The 19,488-nt window shown below is 36.6% G+C and overlaps 1 protein-coding gene across 1 annotated transcript in view; it reads right to left on the reverse strand.

The window, feature by feature from the left end:
• Positions 1 to 741: 741 nt before the first annotated feature.
• TOM1L1 (target of myb1 like 1 membrane trafficking protein) overlaps positions 742 to 19,488 on the reverse strand; it is a 51,611-nt gene continuing 32,864 nt past the window's right edge. The window contains exons 5-15 of the mRNA XM_039349520.1: positions 19,053 to 19,172; positions 17,020 to 17,112; positions 16,581 to 16,697; positions 12,236 to 12,369; positions 10,062 to 10,122; positions 7,890 to 8,004; positions 6,763 to 6,865; positions 6,373 to 6,433; positions 4,796 to 4,874; positions 3,908 to 3,986; positions 742 to 2,079 (exon numbers count right to left, since the gene is read on the reverse strand). Coding sequence (XP_039205454.1) covers positions 2,019 to 2,079; positions 3,908 to 3,986; positions 4,796 to 4,874; positions 6,373 to 6,433; positions 6,763 to 6,865; positions 7,890 to 8,004; positions 10,062 to 10,122; positions 12,236 to 12,369; positions 16,581 to 16,697; positions 17,020 to 17,112; positions 19,053 to 19,172 — 1,023 coding nt within the window. The 3' untranslated portion in view covers positions 742 to 2,018. The remainder of the gene's footprint in view (positions 2,080 to 3,907; positions 3,987 to 4,795; positions 4,875 to 6,372; positions 6,434 to 6,762; positions 6,866 to 7,889; positions 8,005 to 10,061; positions 10,123 to 12,235; positions 12,370 to 16,580; positions 16,698 to 17,019; positions 17,113 to 19,052; positions 19,173 to 19,488) is intronic.

A 19,488-nucleotide genomic window follows, 5' to 3' on the forward strand; every position in this document is an offset into this window, starting at 1 on the left:
TTTCATTATCACCTCGGTAACACATAACCAGGTCAAATAAAGGTTTGAGTAGCTGTATCTGTATAACATGCTAAGCTTGATTAGGGTTATCCTTTTCTGTGGCTTAGCATGTTGCACAAATCCAATGTCCTTTCTGCAAACTCAGAAAATGGATTAAAATTCAATAATTATGTTAAATTTGTTGCACCAATTTTTCAGTGTGGAAGATGGTGCTGATTTTCTCCTAAATAGATGTGTGTTGGGTGTGTGTGTGTGTGTTGTGTGTGTTGAGAAAATAATTTCACTAACATGGGCTTTTAACCTCGGTAAATTTGACTAGATCCCTGCCTTGAACAACTTGACAAACTGCTTTTCCAAAAGAAGAAAGTAATATCACTATTAGGGTATAGTATGTATTGAAAACTCTGTCAAACAATATCTAAAATATATTACATTTCAAATGTAAAGTGATTTGTTCACCACAAATTCCACTGTGTGGTGGAAATCAGTGGAAAAAAGAGGGGCAGAAGATCCCCCCCCCGTATAAAATCTTTATAGGTTTAACAATGTTATTATAAAGCTCATTTGCCTAGAAAATAGGAGGCTAAGCCTAACATTTGTTAATTTTATATTTTCCCTGCTTTTCCCTATGCATCTCCGTAGTATTTATGGAAGATCCCTCAACAGTCCAAAGCAAATCTGGTAGAGTGGATCTGGTGCATCACAAAACACTACATAAAAAACAAGCTAACCATAAAAGCATTTGGGAAAATTTGTCTTCAAATTTAATTTAGTTTTCCATTCCATATTCTTTACTTGGATTGTATGTTAATAACAGCTATTGTAAAACAAATAATGGTATACATTTTACTCAAGACTTAAAGGGTACCAATTTATTAAAAGTTTGAAAACTAGATCTGGAAACGTAGAGAGAGAAAAGGCACTTATTTCAATCACTCTTTTATATGACCTCATGACCAAGGAATTGTTATTCAAGGTAACCTGAATTGTTGGGAATAACAGAAAGTAACAGCAGTAATGTAATCAAAGTCATTCCAAATATCACACAATGCATGTTTTATATTTTGCTGGGCCCATGCATTTTGGCAGTGCTTGGGGCTGTAGTTGTTCCCAATACAAACCTCCATAACTTATGAAAACTACTGCTTCATACATGCTTAGCTGCACTGTAAGAGAGAATGAAATAATCTAGGAAAACAGATAAAACTGTAGTAAGGCAATGTGGAACAAGCTATGCTACTACAGCATGTCACAATTGCTACCGATTCATATGCTCTGTTTTGCAGTAGCTTGTGCCTACTTTCTTTTGCATTTAAAGTGCATTCCATAACCGAGGAAAGTGTTAGAATGGCTAACTATCAGAAGAGTAGGAAATGTTCTGCAAGGAAATCTAACTTCAACCTCCGAAGTTAGTGATTATTTTTCACTAAAAAGTAACATCAAAGACAAACAGTTAAGGTCTCTCCTAATAAGCAGCCTACCAGGAAATCTGACTGCAGGATTTAATTAATAGCTAGATCTCTCCTTGTCTTCAATAGTTGGGAATTGTACTTGGGCCTCTATAGGTATTAGTCATCGATCCAACACTCAAGTTCTTTGATTGGGATCATAAGCAGTTCTATCAGATACCAGTCAATTATTCAGCAATATGCAGTGTAGTTCTTCCTATAGGAAAAGATGTTGCTTTTATTATTAAAGGATTCTATAAAAGTAACCTGCTTGAGATGAAAGATTCTGAGTGTTATATTTGCTATAAGGATGAAATTTTGAAAAACATCCATTGTATCCATTGTAGATTTTGATCCAAAGATTGCAGAAGTGAATCTTATATTGTTAATGAATTGAACCCAATACAGTGTATTTAGGGTGTGTAGGATACACATCTTAGGTTTGAAGTGTCTTCTTAAATCACTTTATCCCAAATCTCAGCCTAATGAGTAGATTTTGTCTTTACATTTTGAAGCAATCAGCAGAATCTACCATTATGTTAAATAAAATCTTGCTATTGGTATCTGCTTCTAGCATTTGATGTTAACCTGTGCTTTGAAGAGGTGTGGATCAATTTCTTCATAAATATGTCTGAAATCAAAGCAGATAATAAACAGTTTGTGACAAGGAATAATCTAAAAATTAGGAACATTCACAGATAGAGTTAAGGACAGATATAACACTAACCCAGGGGTAGGAAACCTTGTCTCTTTTATGACTCGTGGACTTCAACTTCCAGCTGGCTCAGGAATTCTGGGAGTTGAAGTCCAAGAGTCATAAAAGAGACAAGGTTGCCTACCCCTGCACTAACCTCACATTCCTCCTAGTCATGTCCATATAATAAAAAAAATTACTTGCGGTGTATCTACCAAACATTTTTCTTTGAACCAGTCATCTCACATTTCAGCTAAGTGACAGTTAAAAATAGTCATCAAACTGCTCATATTTTCATTAGTAACAAAAGTATGTTCAATTTGTGATTCAAATACACTTATCTCACGTATTTGACAAACAATACTCCTATGATACCTGACACAATTCCTAACCGTTAGGCTCATCAGGAAGGCAAATTCATATCCTTTTTCTTAACTGTCTAATTATTACTTTGCTCAGAATAGGGGGAATAGAGTATTTTCAATTTCCCTCTGAAATGCAGTTTTGATTATGGTTAACTTCTGGGACATTGCAGTATGTAGAACGGGGCTTCCAGGTCAGGATAAAAATATCTAGGGGATGACATGCTAGAATTAACTACATGTCATGTATTTACCCAATCTAGTTTCTAGCAATGGCAATGAACTTGCCTCTCAATCCATAATAAATTTATATAGTGCTTAGTTTAGTGTTCTCTTCAACTTCCTTTCAATTTTGCAGATCAACAGGCTTAAGTGAATAGGAGATTTTAACTATCAAGTATGATGTACAGCTATGAGATTTCCTCAAACATTTTGAAGTCAGATGAGTTCTCAAGAAATACATATGTGCATTTGAGAACTGTGAGAAGCTAAACAAATTACTACATTGATCAGAAAAATGAATATAATGAACACCAACGATCACTTTCTATGGGCTCAAAAAGGGAAGTTGAGAAATTATCCTGATTACAACGTTGAGGGTTCTTTGGGACGAGTTACTGAGCTATGGAATTTAAAGTGAGTAGACTAGGCTGTTTTAAGCAACCTATGTGGAAATTAGATTTTATTTATATTTCCCGACAGCCCAGCCTATCCGTAGCTTAGATGGTCTCAAATATTCTCCAATATTCTTGTGAACTTGTCTTTTTCCTTTTGCAGTCTCTCACTCTTTCATCACTCACCATGTGGTGTTGAATGGATGTAGTTCTGCATTTTCGTCTCGGCTGTATATGGCTGAAGTGTTTGCTTCTTTGTGAAGTTTTGAGTCTTTTATATGTTTTACTCTGTTCTATCTCGGAGAAAGGTGCCATCTCAGAGGCCAGCATAGACACCTCACCCTTCAAGCTACCAGCTGTTAATGCTTACCCTTTTCTATGCCTTTGCATTAATGATGCTTGCCCCAAAAGCAATAGTGTACGTATATAAATATTGTTTGTTATAATGGTAAAAATACAGATAACTGCTCACCCAGCAAAACCTTTCTCTTTTCTATGGTTCCCCCGTACAGTATCTGCTAAGAAAGTTGGGGAATGGCAAAAGAGATAATGCATTCTAGTGGATCGGTATCATCAGATGCAATTCAGTAACATGAAACAAAGACCCATTCAAGAATTCTATGTGGCTGTTCGATTTTAGTGGCTATCACAAATGACTTAAAATACGTACCATATGGTATTTTTGCTGCACTGACATAAGAAAAGCTGTCTGTATTGACCTGGACTATTAAGGTAAAGAAATCAAGCAAACAAGCAAGCAAGAATTTAATCATTTTGAAAATCACATACTTGGTTGGATCACAAGGGGCCAAAGGATCAAATTCCATTAGCTCATAATAAGGAGGATGTGGGTTGGTTTTTGATATGTCTGGAAAAAGAAAGAGACCAAAAAAAAAGTTTCATTTTGCTGATTAAAAGTATTAAGAAACAAAAAATCAATTTATATTGGCTCCCATATTCTACTTCAATTCTGAGATACAAGATAAAAATTATATATGGAAGGGACTGTGGAGGGAATAGGATCTGGGCAGCATTTTCCCCCAGCAGTAAAGTTCAGGAGTGAGCAGACTGTATACAATTGAATACACTTTTTAAATAAAATATCAAGAGAATACAGAGCAATTGCTACTGCCATCTTGCCCCATCTTCAAATGGACATAATATGCATAGTGGTGAAGACGTTGAACTAAGAATTATGAGATACAGGTCCACTCATCCACAGAAGCCGACTAATTCCTACTCTCAAGTGTTGTTATTGTCAGGGGAAATGGGAGTGGGGAGGGCTAGGTACATCTTGAGCTCCTGAAGGTAAGGCAAGCTGTTAGACAGATAGACGGATGGACTTAAACCACACAACTAATTCATCTGGCAATGGTGTGAACTTGTTTTTCCCATGGTCATATGATTTTGATTTTTGGCAGTTTTGATGGAAACCAGCATTTAATTATAGTTTCTGGCAAAAAAAACCATTCATTGGGTAAAATGGGTTTGGTTAACAACTGTCGTGTTTGCTTAACAATTGCTGCCAAAAAGTTGTAAATCAGATGCAGTCGCGTGGTGACCTGCTTAATGACCACTATGAATTATGATTGTAATTCTGGCTCAATTACAATTACCTACAGTCTTGTAATTATAATAATGCAATTGCAAACTCTAATTGTAATAATAAAAATTTACCTCCTGGTGGTATATTTCCTATACCATTATTTAGGTTGTTTGCTGCATGCAAGGGCTCTGGATTTAAACATTTGTTTACCTAAGGAAATTAAGTGAATTAAATCAGATATGCAGGAAAATGCTTTGGTAAAAAATGGTTGAGCATAACAAGATGGTTCATTCATTTTTGTCTATATGGCATAAGGTTATAATAAAAGTGATTAAGGATTCTATTAATATAAACAGTACATTAAGTGAGCTTTTGGTTGGGTCTCTATAAATTAGATAGTATTGAATAAATCATTTAGAAAAGATCCATAGGATTGTTTAGACTGCATTAACCCCACAGAATTAACACAATAGAATTCAAAACATTCTGAATTTGGCTTACGGAATCAGATTCCTCAGACTATCCTGGGCAATACATTTTTTAAAAATCAACTTCAGCCTGGTTATTTTTTTTAATTTATCTGTACCTGCACTCACGTAATATATGTTGGTTTCAAAACAATGAGCATTGGGGAAGTAAATTCAGCCTATTGTCTTTTTGTATTTCTTGGCTACACAGATCTGTAGGGATTAGGGATCCTTAGCAACGATCTGAAAAAGTTACGGTTAATTTCTCTTCCACGGTGCACGCTTAGTGGGTATGTTGACACAATTCACTAATCTATAAGTCACAGTTTACAAAAGGGTGAATACAGCTAAAGTATCTGCAGTTTTTCTGATGCTTGCAACTAAACTCAAATAGTTTAAGATTAAACTTGAAGAGCAGGTGACAGATGTGACTAGGAGAGCTTTTACATAGCTCTGGTTTGTGCACTAGCTACAACCTTTCCTGGATCATGACTCCCTTCACTCAGTTATTCAAGGCCTGGTCATCTATCTTCTGGACTACTGCAGTATGCTCTACATGGGGCAACTCTTGAAATCCATTCGGAAGCTGGTTCAAAATGTGGTAGGGAGAGCAATCTTTGGGGCCTTTAGAATGGCCTGCATTACACTTCTGTTCTGCAAACTGCACTGCTACCAGTCTGCTTCCGGGTGCAGTTCAAGGTATTGGGTATGACCATAAAGCCCTTAATGACATAGGCCTAGGCTACCTATCTCGCCCTGGTAGGACAAGCCTGCCTCACTTGTGCTGGCAGAGAGGGCCTACTGCAGATCCCTTCGATCAAAGAACTTCGACTATCGGGCTCTAGAAGAAGAGCCTTCTCTGCTTTGGGCACACCTTTGGAACACCATTTCCTCCAGGGTGAGATCTGCCTCCACCCTCCTATCCTTCCATAAGAGTCTGAAGAAATGACTCTTCTGGTTGGTTGGGGACTCAGTGGGGGGTTACCACACTGGAGGTGGCTACTAGACTGATAATAAAAAAAACCCTCTTCCCCCACTTCCTTACCTGCCCATCTTTTGTTCTCATATCGCTGTATTCTCATTTTTTTTCTTTTTCATTGTTCCATTACTTTGCTATGTCATATTTACACTTCTTTTTCATTTCTCCATTTTTATTGTTGTAAGCTGCCTAGAGGTAGCTCAAGGCGAAATCGGCAGGCAATAAATCTAATATACAAATCAGGCCACAGTTTGATACTCACATTGACATACATTGGATCATTTGGGATCACCTGGGATGTCCTTTGTGCTTCTGTTGAGAATCTTTAAAAGGAAAAACAGTGCATTGGAAACCATCAACAAAATACAATAGAGATACAATGGAATATGATGGCTTTCCCTCAGTGTCCAAAACAGGACAATTAACTATTCAACTATTTTATTAGTCAATATTATGCTTCTTAGTCTGTTGCTTCATTTGCAATAGCTATATGATTTTACATAAATTAGCTTTTAAAATGAAGGATTAATGAAAATCAAATCTACGAGAAGTCTAGCTAATTATTGGATAAACGTCTAACGATGAGATCTTTTGGCTTTTGGCTGTCAAAGCTTATCTAAATGTTTACATGACTTTAAACATTGTTACTTACGAAGATTGTGAAGCATTCGCAATACCAAGTGAGTTTAGTTGAGGGTATACTGATGGCACAGCAGAATGAGGATGTGGAGCAATCACACTTTGGGGTGGATAATCTAAAGGGAGGCAAGTTAGTAGTTGTGAATGGCAGAATTTTCCTGCACATATTCAAATACAGGAAACAAATCTAGTCAGCATTGGTAATAACATATTATTAGGGAGCTTAATATTTAGCCTTTTCTTAGGCACACTTATGTGTTGTGAATGCACATGAGATACTATAACATATTGCCTTCTATATGGTAAGCAGAACAGGTAATCCTCGATTTACAACCATAAGTGAATCCAACATTTCTGTTGCTAAGTGAGACAGTCGTAAATTGAATTTTGTTCCATTTTACCCCTTTTTTTGCCACAGTTGTTAAGTGAATCCCTCAGTTGTTAAGTTAGTAACACAGTTGTTAAGTGAATCTGGTTTCTCCACTGACTTTGCTTGTCAGAAGATCATAAAAGGTAATGATATGACCTCGGGACACTGCAACTGCCCTAAATGTGAGTCAGTTGCCAAGCATCTGAATTTTGATCATGTGACCATGGGGAGACTGCAACAGTTGTAAGGGTGAAAAATGGTTATAAGTCACTTTTTTCAGTGCCGCTGCAACTTCAAATGATCACTAAACAAATTGTCATAGGTTAAGGACTACCTGTACATCTGTCATGTTAGACTGGGATAGGGATCCCATAAGCTTCGAGCTATGCAGCGTAACAGTCACACTTTCTGCCACCTGTGTGCAATTTCAAGAGCAATCTACCGTCTTGTTGCCATGCCAGGAAGACAGCAGAGGCACCCAAACCTGCAGCCTCTAAAGAAATTCAGTTAACCAGCCTACCACTACTACTGCTCTGAATGTCAGCAGAATTTTTCTGGTAGCTGAAATGCATTTGAAACAATACTAAATACTGATAGAAGATAAGCCACCATCTTTATTTGAAACATATTCAAAATTACGTTTAAAAATACTATTACATTTAGCACAGCTCTGAAACAAATCTACAAAGTGGAACCCAAAGAAATTATTTTTTTCCTTACATAGCTTCTAGAATTCTGTTAAAATATTGGAGTTTATATATTTTACTTACTCGACTCTGAAGATTGGGGAAGGTCAGTTCTCATAGGCTTTGGCACAGCAGCAGGAAGACAGGAATCAAGGTCAAGCAAATCACAGGAAGGAGCAGATGGTTGGTTGCCAACGGCCTTAAAATTAAACAAAGTTTTTAGACATTATGCCTACTTTGCCTCTAAGCCCATATTAAATACCTATAAACTGCAAATAATCTCTCAATGAAACACATCTTGTAGGCAGTGAGTATCTCTTGAAGTCATTGATTATTTACATACTGTATTCATTCAATTTGCATCCTGCCTGACATAAGCCATAGTGCATTTAAGGTAACAACAACACTAAAATGAACAACATTATTTCAATAAAGGTAGATCAAATCAACACAAGATTTAAAAAACAGAATAGCAAATTCCACTTTATTCCACTTATTTTTCATGAATTTCTAGCAAAAGAAGTAGGTCCTAGCTTGGTGCTCAAAATATTTTGAACTGGGACTAAAAATACTTCTCAGAGGAATAGTAGAACTGATTGTTATATTTTTCTTCATGAGATGGGATGATTTAAGGTCACAGGTAAGCTGTTACAGTTCTTGTTGAGGCAATCTTTCAGATACTCAGCTCCCAAGCAATGTAGGATTTTGTGATGGTTAATACAAGGACTTCTAATTCATTTTATATAGCCAATGTTAAATCTTTCCTGAAAATACACTATGTGGATTCTGACAACAGTTCCCGACAAAACATTTGTGGTTCACTAGCACTGATGATGTTACCTAGTTTGGGTAATGAAACCTCTCCGAGAAAACAACCAAGTTCAGAGAGCATCAAGGACCCCACATTGTTTCAAGTTGTTTCCAGATCATCTTCAGTAATTTTGATGCAGCCTTGTTATTGGAGATCTAAATGGCAAAGCCACACTAACCATTTAGATCTCCAATAACAAGGCTGCATCAAAATTACTCCCAAGAGATTTATTCTTCTTTGGGGGGAGTACAACCCTATTCAGAACAGGCTATTCCTTTAACTCTTGGAACTAAGGGTCAGGTAAAGAACAGCCATCTTATATGAATATGAATTCATATTCATGGTCTTCTGAGTCATTCCAGCCTTCAGGTATTTATTCATCATCTTTATGCACTTACCTTGTTCAGATGACAAGAATTCATATTTGGTTTTATCAGCACCGTGCTACATCTCTACCCCACATACTTATCACTTCTAGGGATTTTATATGAAAAACTGGCTATTCCTCCAGATGTTTGGGTAGGGTCGATGCACCTCTTTCAGATATATGGATTTGCCACTTTGTAACTGTTTTTTAATGGGGGGGAATTGATTTTGATTATGTTGTTATTTGTTTGTTGTTTTTGTATTACTTTTTAAACCTGTAAGCCACCTGGAGTCAGTTGGGAGTTGGATGGCATCAAAAATCAAATCAAATGAATAAATATGAGAAAGCGTGGAGAATAGCATGGGTCTCTATGAAGTTCCTGATGTTGAACAAAAGGTTTCTACAGGTTTTTTGGACACAATCACAAGAAACAAAATCCCCATTTCACCCTATCCTCATACATGTGGATGCCAAAAGTTGCTGATAAATTCAAAAGATCAATAGAGGAATATCCCTCTTGTCTCCTTCCTGGTGAGGACAATCCATTCATTGGCCAAAACCTCTGAAGCATCAAATATAAACTCAAAAGCCAGAATGAAATAATTTACTTCCCTCGAGAATTCCTGCCCAGTTAAGAACGCCTTGGAAATCTTGCTCAGTTTTTATATTTGTTACCTGTTATTTGATAAGCATAAATTATATTGAATGTGATATATGATTCCATGCCAATCAGAAGATCACTGCACATTGAAGATGAGTGAACAAAAGAAAATTGTTTTCTGCTAGGTGAGATTTAGATAAAGGCAGATGATAATAGCTGCTTTCCTGTGTTCATAACATGTTTTTTTCCTCTTCTCTTTCTTGAAGCTCTTCATTCCTATCATGCTTAGAATTGATTTGTATTGCACAAATCCTCACTCCTCCCTGAATGCCTTTGTTTTTTCACTAACTAGAATATATAATGAAGGTAGGAAAATGAAAACTTTCAAAAGAATAAATTAAGCATTCAGTGAACTTAATTCTGTGAACATTCATAGTTTTGGAAGGGAAAAGAATTCAGAATTTTAGGAATACTTACTGCTGCACGTTCATTTTGGATTCTCTGATTCTCCCAGAAACGTACTCTGTTTCTAGAAAATCTAGATTAAAAAATAGCGTAATCAATATAATCAATTTCAAGCAATGCAATTTCAGTGAGTTTTATTAACATAAAACACATAAATATGGAGACTAATAGCAGTCTTCATATTTATACGCAATACCTGTCCTTTTACATTTAAGAGTCTTGGATGACTTAGGTTATTGAAAACTTGGGCACTATTAAGCCATAGATGATATAAGGAAACAAACCTGTAGAGGTATTACTCGAACAACTGAAATAAATCTCCTTTGTTCCTATTGTGCAATAACAGGTAGGTGCTCCTATAAGCACCACATGACTCAAAAGTGAAAAACAAGGATTTCAGATTACCAACTTCCCACTCCTTTCTTGAGTGTACAGAACTGTTGGTTAAAGAAAGTTCTGGAAACTATTCTTCCTGAACCCACCTTATATATCTCTTCATGTGGGAGGAGGCTTAACAAACTAGAACCCTGAGAATTTGCAGCACATTCAGAATATATGGAAACTTTATGGTCGTGCCAGAGGCCTTCTGGAATATGGGGCACAACTGTCACAGTAAAGGATATAGTAATGTCACTCCTGGATAGTAACAAACAGCCTATAAGGCAAAGATGGGAAATTGGTTGTGCTCAAATTGCTTGCAATACTGCCTGGTCCAGCACCCCAATATTCTGGCATCCAAGACTAGTAGAATAACTGCCAGAATTCAACAACACTTTAAAACTATTTTTAATTTGTTTTCAATCCTAAGGGCAGGAATGACAGAAGGAGACCGTCCAAATGCCTCCTGCTCTTAGCCATCTCTAAATCCTGTCAAAAATGGCAATTTTTTCCAGATTAATTTTACCTTTTTTTGACATGGTTGAAGGCTTAAGGACAGGAATAGAACATGAGGCCTTGAGAGACAAAGGAAGGTTGTACTGACAAGTTCCCAAATAGGACAAACCAATCGCATAGTGCCTGCTTCCTGATGATCAAGATAACTGAAAACATATCTGGTTGACTATGTGGAGTGAGTCCCAAATAGATGGAAACTGGTCGTGCAGTGCCTTCCTCTGGTGGTAACACACTGTCCTGAAAGCTCTATAAAATGACTATCTTGCCTATAGGTTACATGAAGCCTAGCAGAAGCAAATGCCTGTTATAGTAACACATACAGATGTCGGGTGCTTCTTCTGTCTAACCAACCAACCAACCAAAATTTCCTGATGAGAGAAAGAGATACACAGTTTGAATTTTATAATTTTTTTGCTTTCCTTGTATTCTTATCTTTCCTAGTATTTGTAACAAAAACTCTGATTGTCAAGAGTTACATTCACACTTCAGGGCAGACCACTTTTTATTGTAATTCTGAAATGTAATCAGAATCTTTTGTTCTTCAATGTGAACTCTCTTTAAAAAATGTGTTTACAAATGAGCCAGGTAATTAGTGTTTGCTCAGCCTCTCAATACTCATGTCCCAAAGTAACTGATCTTCTTCATAAAGGCAATCAGTCAGCTCAAACCAACTTCCAAATCTAACTGAAAAAGAAACATTTGTAGGCTTAAAAATGTGGAATATTACAACCAGCCTTGGATGGAAATCTCAAGCTATATTTCAATAGTAGAACAATGTAGAACAAAGGGGGTTTAGGTCTTCACAATGGTCAACCCTTGGCTTGATTAAATGGGTTTACAATTTTTGTCCCAAATGTGTGATGGCTGATATCTAATTCATTTTACAGCCTCTGAGCACATCTTGACATTGTGTTATAGTTACAGATGATACTATTTTACAGTCATTTTTACAAGCAATTCAGCAAGGAAAATAGTATGATTAACCTATTTATAGATATTTGAACTTTTGGTTAAGGAGTCATGTTTGTTTCTTCCTTGTGATATGCTTCTCAAAAAAGACTGAATTTTGTTCTATACTCACACTCCATTTATTAGGCTTCATATTTGTCCAGTACAAAGAACATGATCTATTCATTTATTATTACTATGAACAGTCCCTAACTTAAGATCCAGAATTGCTTCACCTTTTGTTGGGTAGAAGGAATAAATAAGAGATTTGTTCATGAAGAAAGGCACAATGATTTGTTAGCATAGACTACATATATAACATTAATAATAGTAAGTAATAATACCTTTCATGTCCCAGTAAGACATTATTTAGGTTTTCATTCATTTGTATGAGTTCAGTAATCACGTCTTCATTCTCCACAGTTGCTAGCAATTCCATAATTCTCTCTTGCATTGCCCGACTTGTTTTGTAGAGCTTCTGCCAAGGGAGAAAAAGTAAAAGGTATACTATTTGCATCTGAATAGAAAAAATAAGAGATACTGAAAATATTGAAAATATAAGCAGCACAGGTCCACATGGCATTAAAAAACATGGCATTGATTCATTTATTCCTCCCCAGCCATCATCTCTTGTTTTATAGAGGAAACCATTTTAAAATTGACATAGTAAAAAACTTTTTATAAATGGCCACAAGCCTCTCTCCCTTTTGGTAATTGTAATCATACAGCAATTGCCTTAGGTAGCATCATGAAGGATGCAGCACCAAGAACATGGAAGCAATAGCAAACAGCACTTCAACTTATATATTGCTTTATAGTGCTTACAACATTCTCTTAGCCAGGCTGTAGACCAACCCTCAGGCTGTGGACCATTACTGGTCAATGGCTCATTGGGAACCGGGCAGTGATGGGATTCAAATATGTGAATAACCAGTTCTCTGTGTGGATGCTGCTTCCGGAAGTCCATTTTGGGCCTGGGCAACAAAAAATTAGCTACCGGTTCTGCCAAAGTGGTGCAAACGGGCTAAATCCCACCATGGGAACTGGGCCACGCAAGTGATGGGCAAGTGTGCAAAGCTTTATTTGTGCTTGTGTGGAATCTAGGACGCGCATGTGAAGCCATCCCTCCCCTCTTGCCGCTACCACCAGTCCATGGAGCTAGAAAGGTTGGGGACTGCTGCTCTAAGCGATTTACAGAGTCAGCATATTGTTCCAACAATCTGGATCCTCATTTTACCAACCTTGGAAGGATGGAAGGCTAAGTCAAGATTGAACTCCTAGCAATGGGTGGAGTTAGCCTGCAATACTGCATTCTAATCACTGTGCCACCATGGTTCTTTAAGGAATGGTTTATATCTGAATTTTGCAAGGGATATTCCTGTAGGAATGGGAGGCATTTAGAATGTGTTTCATGGATTGTTGGTGTGCACTTTTAAACATACAGTACATTTAACAAAAACTGTGTCCCATTTTATAAATTTCTCTCTGAGAAATGAGAGGGACCATAATATTAAGACATAGGCTTGGTTTATACATAATGCTAAGGTACACTATTGTTTGTTTGTGCTTACAATCCAACTGCTAAATCATAATTTAACTGGGTGAAAATGTGACATCCAAATTCTAATTACAGACAAAAATATGTTTAGGGGAGAGAGCCTTAACTATAAACTGAAAATATAGATTGATATGGATGTGAACAATAGCTTGTTGAGAAAACCAAGGTTTGGACTTTTTGCTTTTCAAAATTGACTTAACATTTTTATGAATCAGATCCTAGAACAGAGACCTTCTATCTTTCCAATGAGTGTATTTCTGATAGATTTTGTTACATGGAAGTTGAATACTTATTTGGAATATGTGTTCGTGTGCATAGGTACACGTTGCTTCAAGAATCAAGACAGCTAGATAGCCTCAAATTGTAAGATTACAGAAAAGCCAAACATAGCTATCCTTTTCCTCATCATGCATATTTTTGGAAAACTTGAAGATAACACTCCAATTGGCTTACTTTTCTCTTCAGCGAAATTTATTGAAGTATAAAAGGGAAATTGCTCTAACCACTTTTATTACTCTTTTCTGCATCCAATGATTGTTATGACACAATTGATAAACTTTTATCTAAAATACACACTTATTCTATGTTTATTGCTACCTTTAGAGAAAACAGGCTCCTGTGAAGGAAACTGAATTTTCACACCTTTGCTATATATCATTTACGTATTTTTTTTTAAAAAAAACCCTCCTATATTTGTTTTACAAAATACAGCTTCCATTCACTCAAGCATACTACTTTTCTTCAGAAAAGATCTGGAAGAAAGAAATAGAAAACATAAAACCACCACAGCAGGATGCATCAGATATCAATAAACAAACATAAGAGGTTTCAGCGTGCAATCTTATAGTTCCTAAGAAGTTGCCTGTAGGATTGTTCATATTTCCTTGTGAAGAAAAAGAATTCTAGTAGCAAAAGCCACCTTTGGAAAGCCAGAGGCCTCACTGTAAGAAAAGGGAAGCTGAAGATCTACCAGACCCCAAATTATTGTTGCAACATGATTTTAAATTTTTCTAGTTGTGGAAAGAAATGCATTACAATTTGTTTCTTTCTAAAGTGGATAAGGAAAATAAGCAGAAGACTGAATGTTACATGCTTTGAAGCTTCCGACCTTGAAGCTCTGTCAGAGAATAAATGGGACTATTCTGCTTCTGAAGAGTTCAATTATTTTAATGTTCATTTTCACCTTTTTTTTTTTTGTATTCTGCCATTCTGGACATATTTGAATAGGGACAACATCTTGCTTCTCACTGAGATACAGGGAGTAAATCCCGTTGAACACAGAGATATATAGGTATCCCCAAATAAGCATGCATAGAATTGAGCTGCACAGATCTTAGCTAAAGTCAACTGTAGCACAAATGAAACAAACGCAGAAATATAGTGATCATATTTATGATCACTATAATGATCATAAATATAGTAATCCAGAAATCACTGGAGGTCTACCACATATATCATAAACCCCCAGAAGGACAGTCATGCTACAGAATCTTTTGGCATTTAAAGATTAATTATGTTCTGTTGCAGAAACTCATGACATATTAAAAATAAACAAGAAGACACCATATTGCTCCCTAGTCTAATTTCTGTTTCTTCATAAGCTGGTATTTCCATAGCAGTTTTGAATGTTATCTGATTACACGACCACCGTTTTACAGTATGAGGTAATCTCTGCCCTTATTTATTAATTACCACATCTCATTATTTGAAGTCCTAATGTAATGCCACACAAAGCCACCTTATTTAAAAAGGATCAAAAGGAACTGGAGGAAAGGAAAAATGTTTTCCATGCTATAAATCAGGGATAGCCAACTTGTAGTTTTCGGCCCAATTTTCACAAAGAGATCAGCCCAGACTTTGGGGAATAATAGGTGGCTCTTCACAGATTGCTGTTTCACAAAGAAAGAGGATATCCAAAAGGGAAAGAGAATATGATTAAAAAGAGTATATAAAAGAGGGAAGGGTATATTGGACAATCAGTGACCCAGATACTTTGTTTCCAGCAGCACTGCCCCATCCTTTCCTTAGCTTGGGCCAAGGGATGGCAACTGAGGGAATCTTGTCACTATGGAAAAATGGTGGCCTACTTCAGCTACAAACACTTACACAAAGCTGTCGGCTGCCGACCATTTATTTAATGACTGTTCAGAGTTAAAGTGGCATTGAAAAAATAACTTATGACTGTTGAAATGTCCCTGCAGTCATTTATTATATTTATATCCCACTTTTATTATTTTACAAATAATTCAAGGTGGCAAACATACAAAATACTCTTTCCTCCTCCTGTTTTCCCCACAACAACAACCCTGAGTTGGCCTAAGAGATAGTGACTGGCCCAAAGCCATTCAGTCAGCTTTCATGGAGAAGGCAGGACTAGAACTCACAATCTCCCAGTTTCTAGCCTTAACTGCTACACCAAACCATGTGATCAGAAATCAGGCACCCAGTAACTGGCATGTATTTATGACAATTGCAGCATCTCAGAGTCACATGATTACCATTTGCAACCTTCCAAGGGGGCTTCCAACAAGCAAAATCAATGGGGGAAGCCAGATTCACTTAACAACAGTGTGATTCATTTAATGTCAGTGGCAAAAAAGGTCGCACAATATGGCATAACTCACTTAACAACTACATTGCTTAGCAATGGAATTTCTGGTCCCGAATGTGGTTGTAAGTCAAGGGCCTTATCTGTATTAGAAATAATGTAAAAGAAATACTATTTTTTAAATGGAGAGAAACCAAACAGATGCTATGGTTTTTGAAAGAACACATTTTGCCCCTTCTTTGTGATTTCTGTTCACACTCCACACATTTTGGAGTCTTGTGTTTGGCAGAATTGGTTTTTATTAATAAGAAAAGAGCTAGATGAAAAGACATCTCACTATGCTCAGAAAGCTTCTTGACCATACAATAGACATTCTGGGGAATTCAGGGAGCAACTGAGGAATTGTCAGAACCAGCTGAGCAATCTCACTTGGAGCATTTCTTGTTTGTGATACGCCACCCATATTTTTACCACCAGCTAAACTTCTGTATAATGACTGTGCTTGATGGTAGTGCAGAAAGTATTTTCACCTCCAGCACAAAACAAAAACAACAATAACAACAAAAACCCTATGTGATGCTACCTGCAGAAGCGCCATATCATCTGGGTTTTCTGATCCAGGAACATTTTCTTTCAATATTGCTGACATGACTCTGACATTCATTTTTACCATGTCCAGTTCACTGTAGAGCTTTCCAACCTGTCCAAAAGCATAAGATTCAATTCAAAATAGAATGGAAGGCCTATTGTGGTCTGTGATTTTTTAAAAAAAAAATCAACATTTTTATCAGAACATTGTCTTATTGGCTTATAAGGCGAACGATGTTCCTTCTCTTCTTAAATTGAAAATTCAGGCTCATTTCCCCAGCTAGGTGGAAGAAGCCTGTCCTACCAGACACCCACTAAATTAAAATGTATTGATAAGATAGGAAATGATAAACTAAACACTTACACTCTCATCCAAATCTAATAGAGAGATAATGAGTCTTAATCTGTAAAATATTTGAAGAAATAAACCGTACCTGCTCAGGAATCAGTGTTATTATTGCAGCTGGGGAGAGGGGTTGTGAAAGGCACTGCTGGGAGGAATTATAAGATATCCTTGTAGACAAAGCCTGTGGATACAAATAGAAGACTTTCAATATTTAAAGCTAGGAGATACTTCAAATAGGTACATATATTTATATTGGTGTGTACATGCAAATATATTTAGGAACACCTTTAAGCTGTCAATCACAGTTGAATTCTTACTTTAGCCTTAAATTCAATAGCATGAGTCTTAGTTGAAAATTTTCTTCACTAATGAGGCTTAACATACAATTTATGACCATTCGTTTAGCAACCATTATAGATAAATCACATTTCAAATGCAATCTCTTGATGTCTTTAAACAACCATCAGAAACCAACTGATCTCAAGTACTGATCTCTTATTTGGTCCAAATGTCCTAAGTCCCAACAGTAACTAAGTGATATCATACTCACGTAATGTTTATAATCAATATCAGGGTTAGATTGAAAAATATGTAGTACTTGTTAATGAAAAAACTAGCAACAGTCCAGTTAGATAAAGTGAATACTATGCACTAAGGTAGCTTAAAAAGTGAGCATACAGGGAAGTTGCAATTAGAGTGAGTTAAAATAATGCAATATTTGATTTAATGCAAATTGCAAACTGATACCAGGTCGCATTTAATGTGATCCAAAATTTAGTTTATGCAAGGCTAGTGAATGCAGAATTGAGATTTGCACATGCACAGTTGCAGTTTTAGATGCTGCTAATCTTTATGGGCAAAATGGACAAAAGGAAGAAAAAAAGTACAAAATTGAAAAAGAGGAGGCTCATATTAGAGCAAGAGCCGAGGTGGCACAGCAGTTAGAGTGCAGTATTGCAGGCCACTTTAGCTGACTGTGTTCAGCAGGTCAGCGGTTCAAATCTCACCGGCTCAAGGTTGACTCAGCCTTCCATCCTTCTGGGGTAGGTAAAATGAGGACCCAGATTGTTGGGGGCAATGTAAATATATATATACATTGCTTACTGATGTACACTGCTTATAGAGAGTGCTTGCACTTAAAGCGGTATATAAGTCTCATAAATAACTAAATAAATAAAGGGTGTCAAACTGGTGGTCTGCAGGCTGGATGTGTCACCCGCAGGCCACACCCACCCAGGCAAAGGCAAAAAACATTGCGATACGTCATGATACGTCACACGATGCGATCGAGTTTGACACCCATGTATTAGAACAACTATTTACACCCAAGTAAGTGAACAGCACAAATGTGATCGCAGCAATGCTAAAATAGGAGGAAATGTTGGAATGTCTGAACCTATAGTAGATTTTTTCTGGCTTTCTATAACTATTCTGTGACTTTCTTAAACATAAATTTAAATTAAAAGCATATTATTTTATTGTTTATTGCAGTGTTTCTCAACCTTAACAACTTTAAGATTTCCTATTTTGGTCAAGCTGGAACGAATTACCATATTGAAATATCATTTTGAATAATGCAAATTTGAATAAAGTGACCATCTTGTGGGATTCATTAACTAATCAAGACCTATCTATATACCCATTGTTATGAATTCTGGGAAGTAAACTTCCCTGTACTTTTAAGGCATAATAATAATAATAAAATAATAAAAAAAACATTTATTTAAACCCTTTGCCGATTTCAAAAGATATCTTGTGTTTTCTGTCCAAGTGTTCAGTTTTGTTTACATCTTTGTGGAATTTTGTAAAGCCTTCAGGGTAATCCAGGCACTTAATTTCCTTTATCCTGAGGAAGAAACCTGGGTTACTAGGATTTCGTGGGCAGATTCAAAGCTTCAACTTCTATGTTTCCTGTTTAAGAAATAGTTTTAAACTATTCCTCCTACTCTTAGATTTTTTTAAAAAGCTCCAAGGCAGAAAAATATGACTGGCTTCATAAGCAAAGGAAATCACTGTGCCAAATAGACGTTATTGAATTAATTAACACACCTTCTATGCACGTGCAAATCTTTGCAACTTGCAGAGCCTGTTCAGATCAACAGCTCCCAACGTAGCACTTACCTTAGTGGTTCTCCTGTTGATCTCTGAGGATGGAAATTCAACTCCTTTCTTAAGAAGCTCCAGATAAACCTCCTTGACTTCACTCACATCCACAGCATTCTGAAATCCCCTGGCCCAGGTCTGTTTGCAAAAAAGATTACAATTCCTGAAACAATTAACTCTCCTTCAAAACCTTAAAACTCCCATTTGGGGCCAAAAACTGGATAACAGCTATTTCTTCAAAAGACTTTCAGAGGAATGTGGCTGTATCAGAAAAGAACCTGATGCACCAAATTCTCCTCTCCCATCTTGCTGAATCAGCACATGGACAGATCAAGACAGAGCGAAGTGATTCCTTGGTATTCCAGATGGAACCATTTTAGAAACATTAAGAGATGTCTATGTATCAACACCAAATCAAAGATTCAGAAAAAAAAATGACCAAGCTATTTAATGA

This window comes from Crotalus tigris, unplaced genomic scaffold (genome assembly GCF_016545835.1).
Source record: "Crotalus tigris isolate CLP2741 ecotype Arizona unplaced genomic scaffold, ASM1654583v1 scf7180000018282.538533, whole genome shotgun sequence".
NCBI classification, from domain to species: domain Eukaryota; kingdom Metazoa; phylum Chordata; class Lepidosauria; order Squamata; family Viperidae; genus Crotalus; species Crotalus tigris.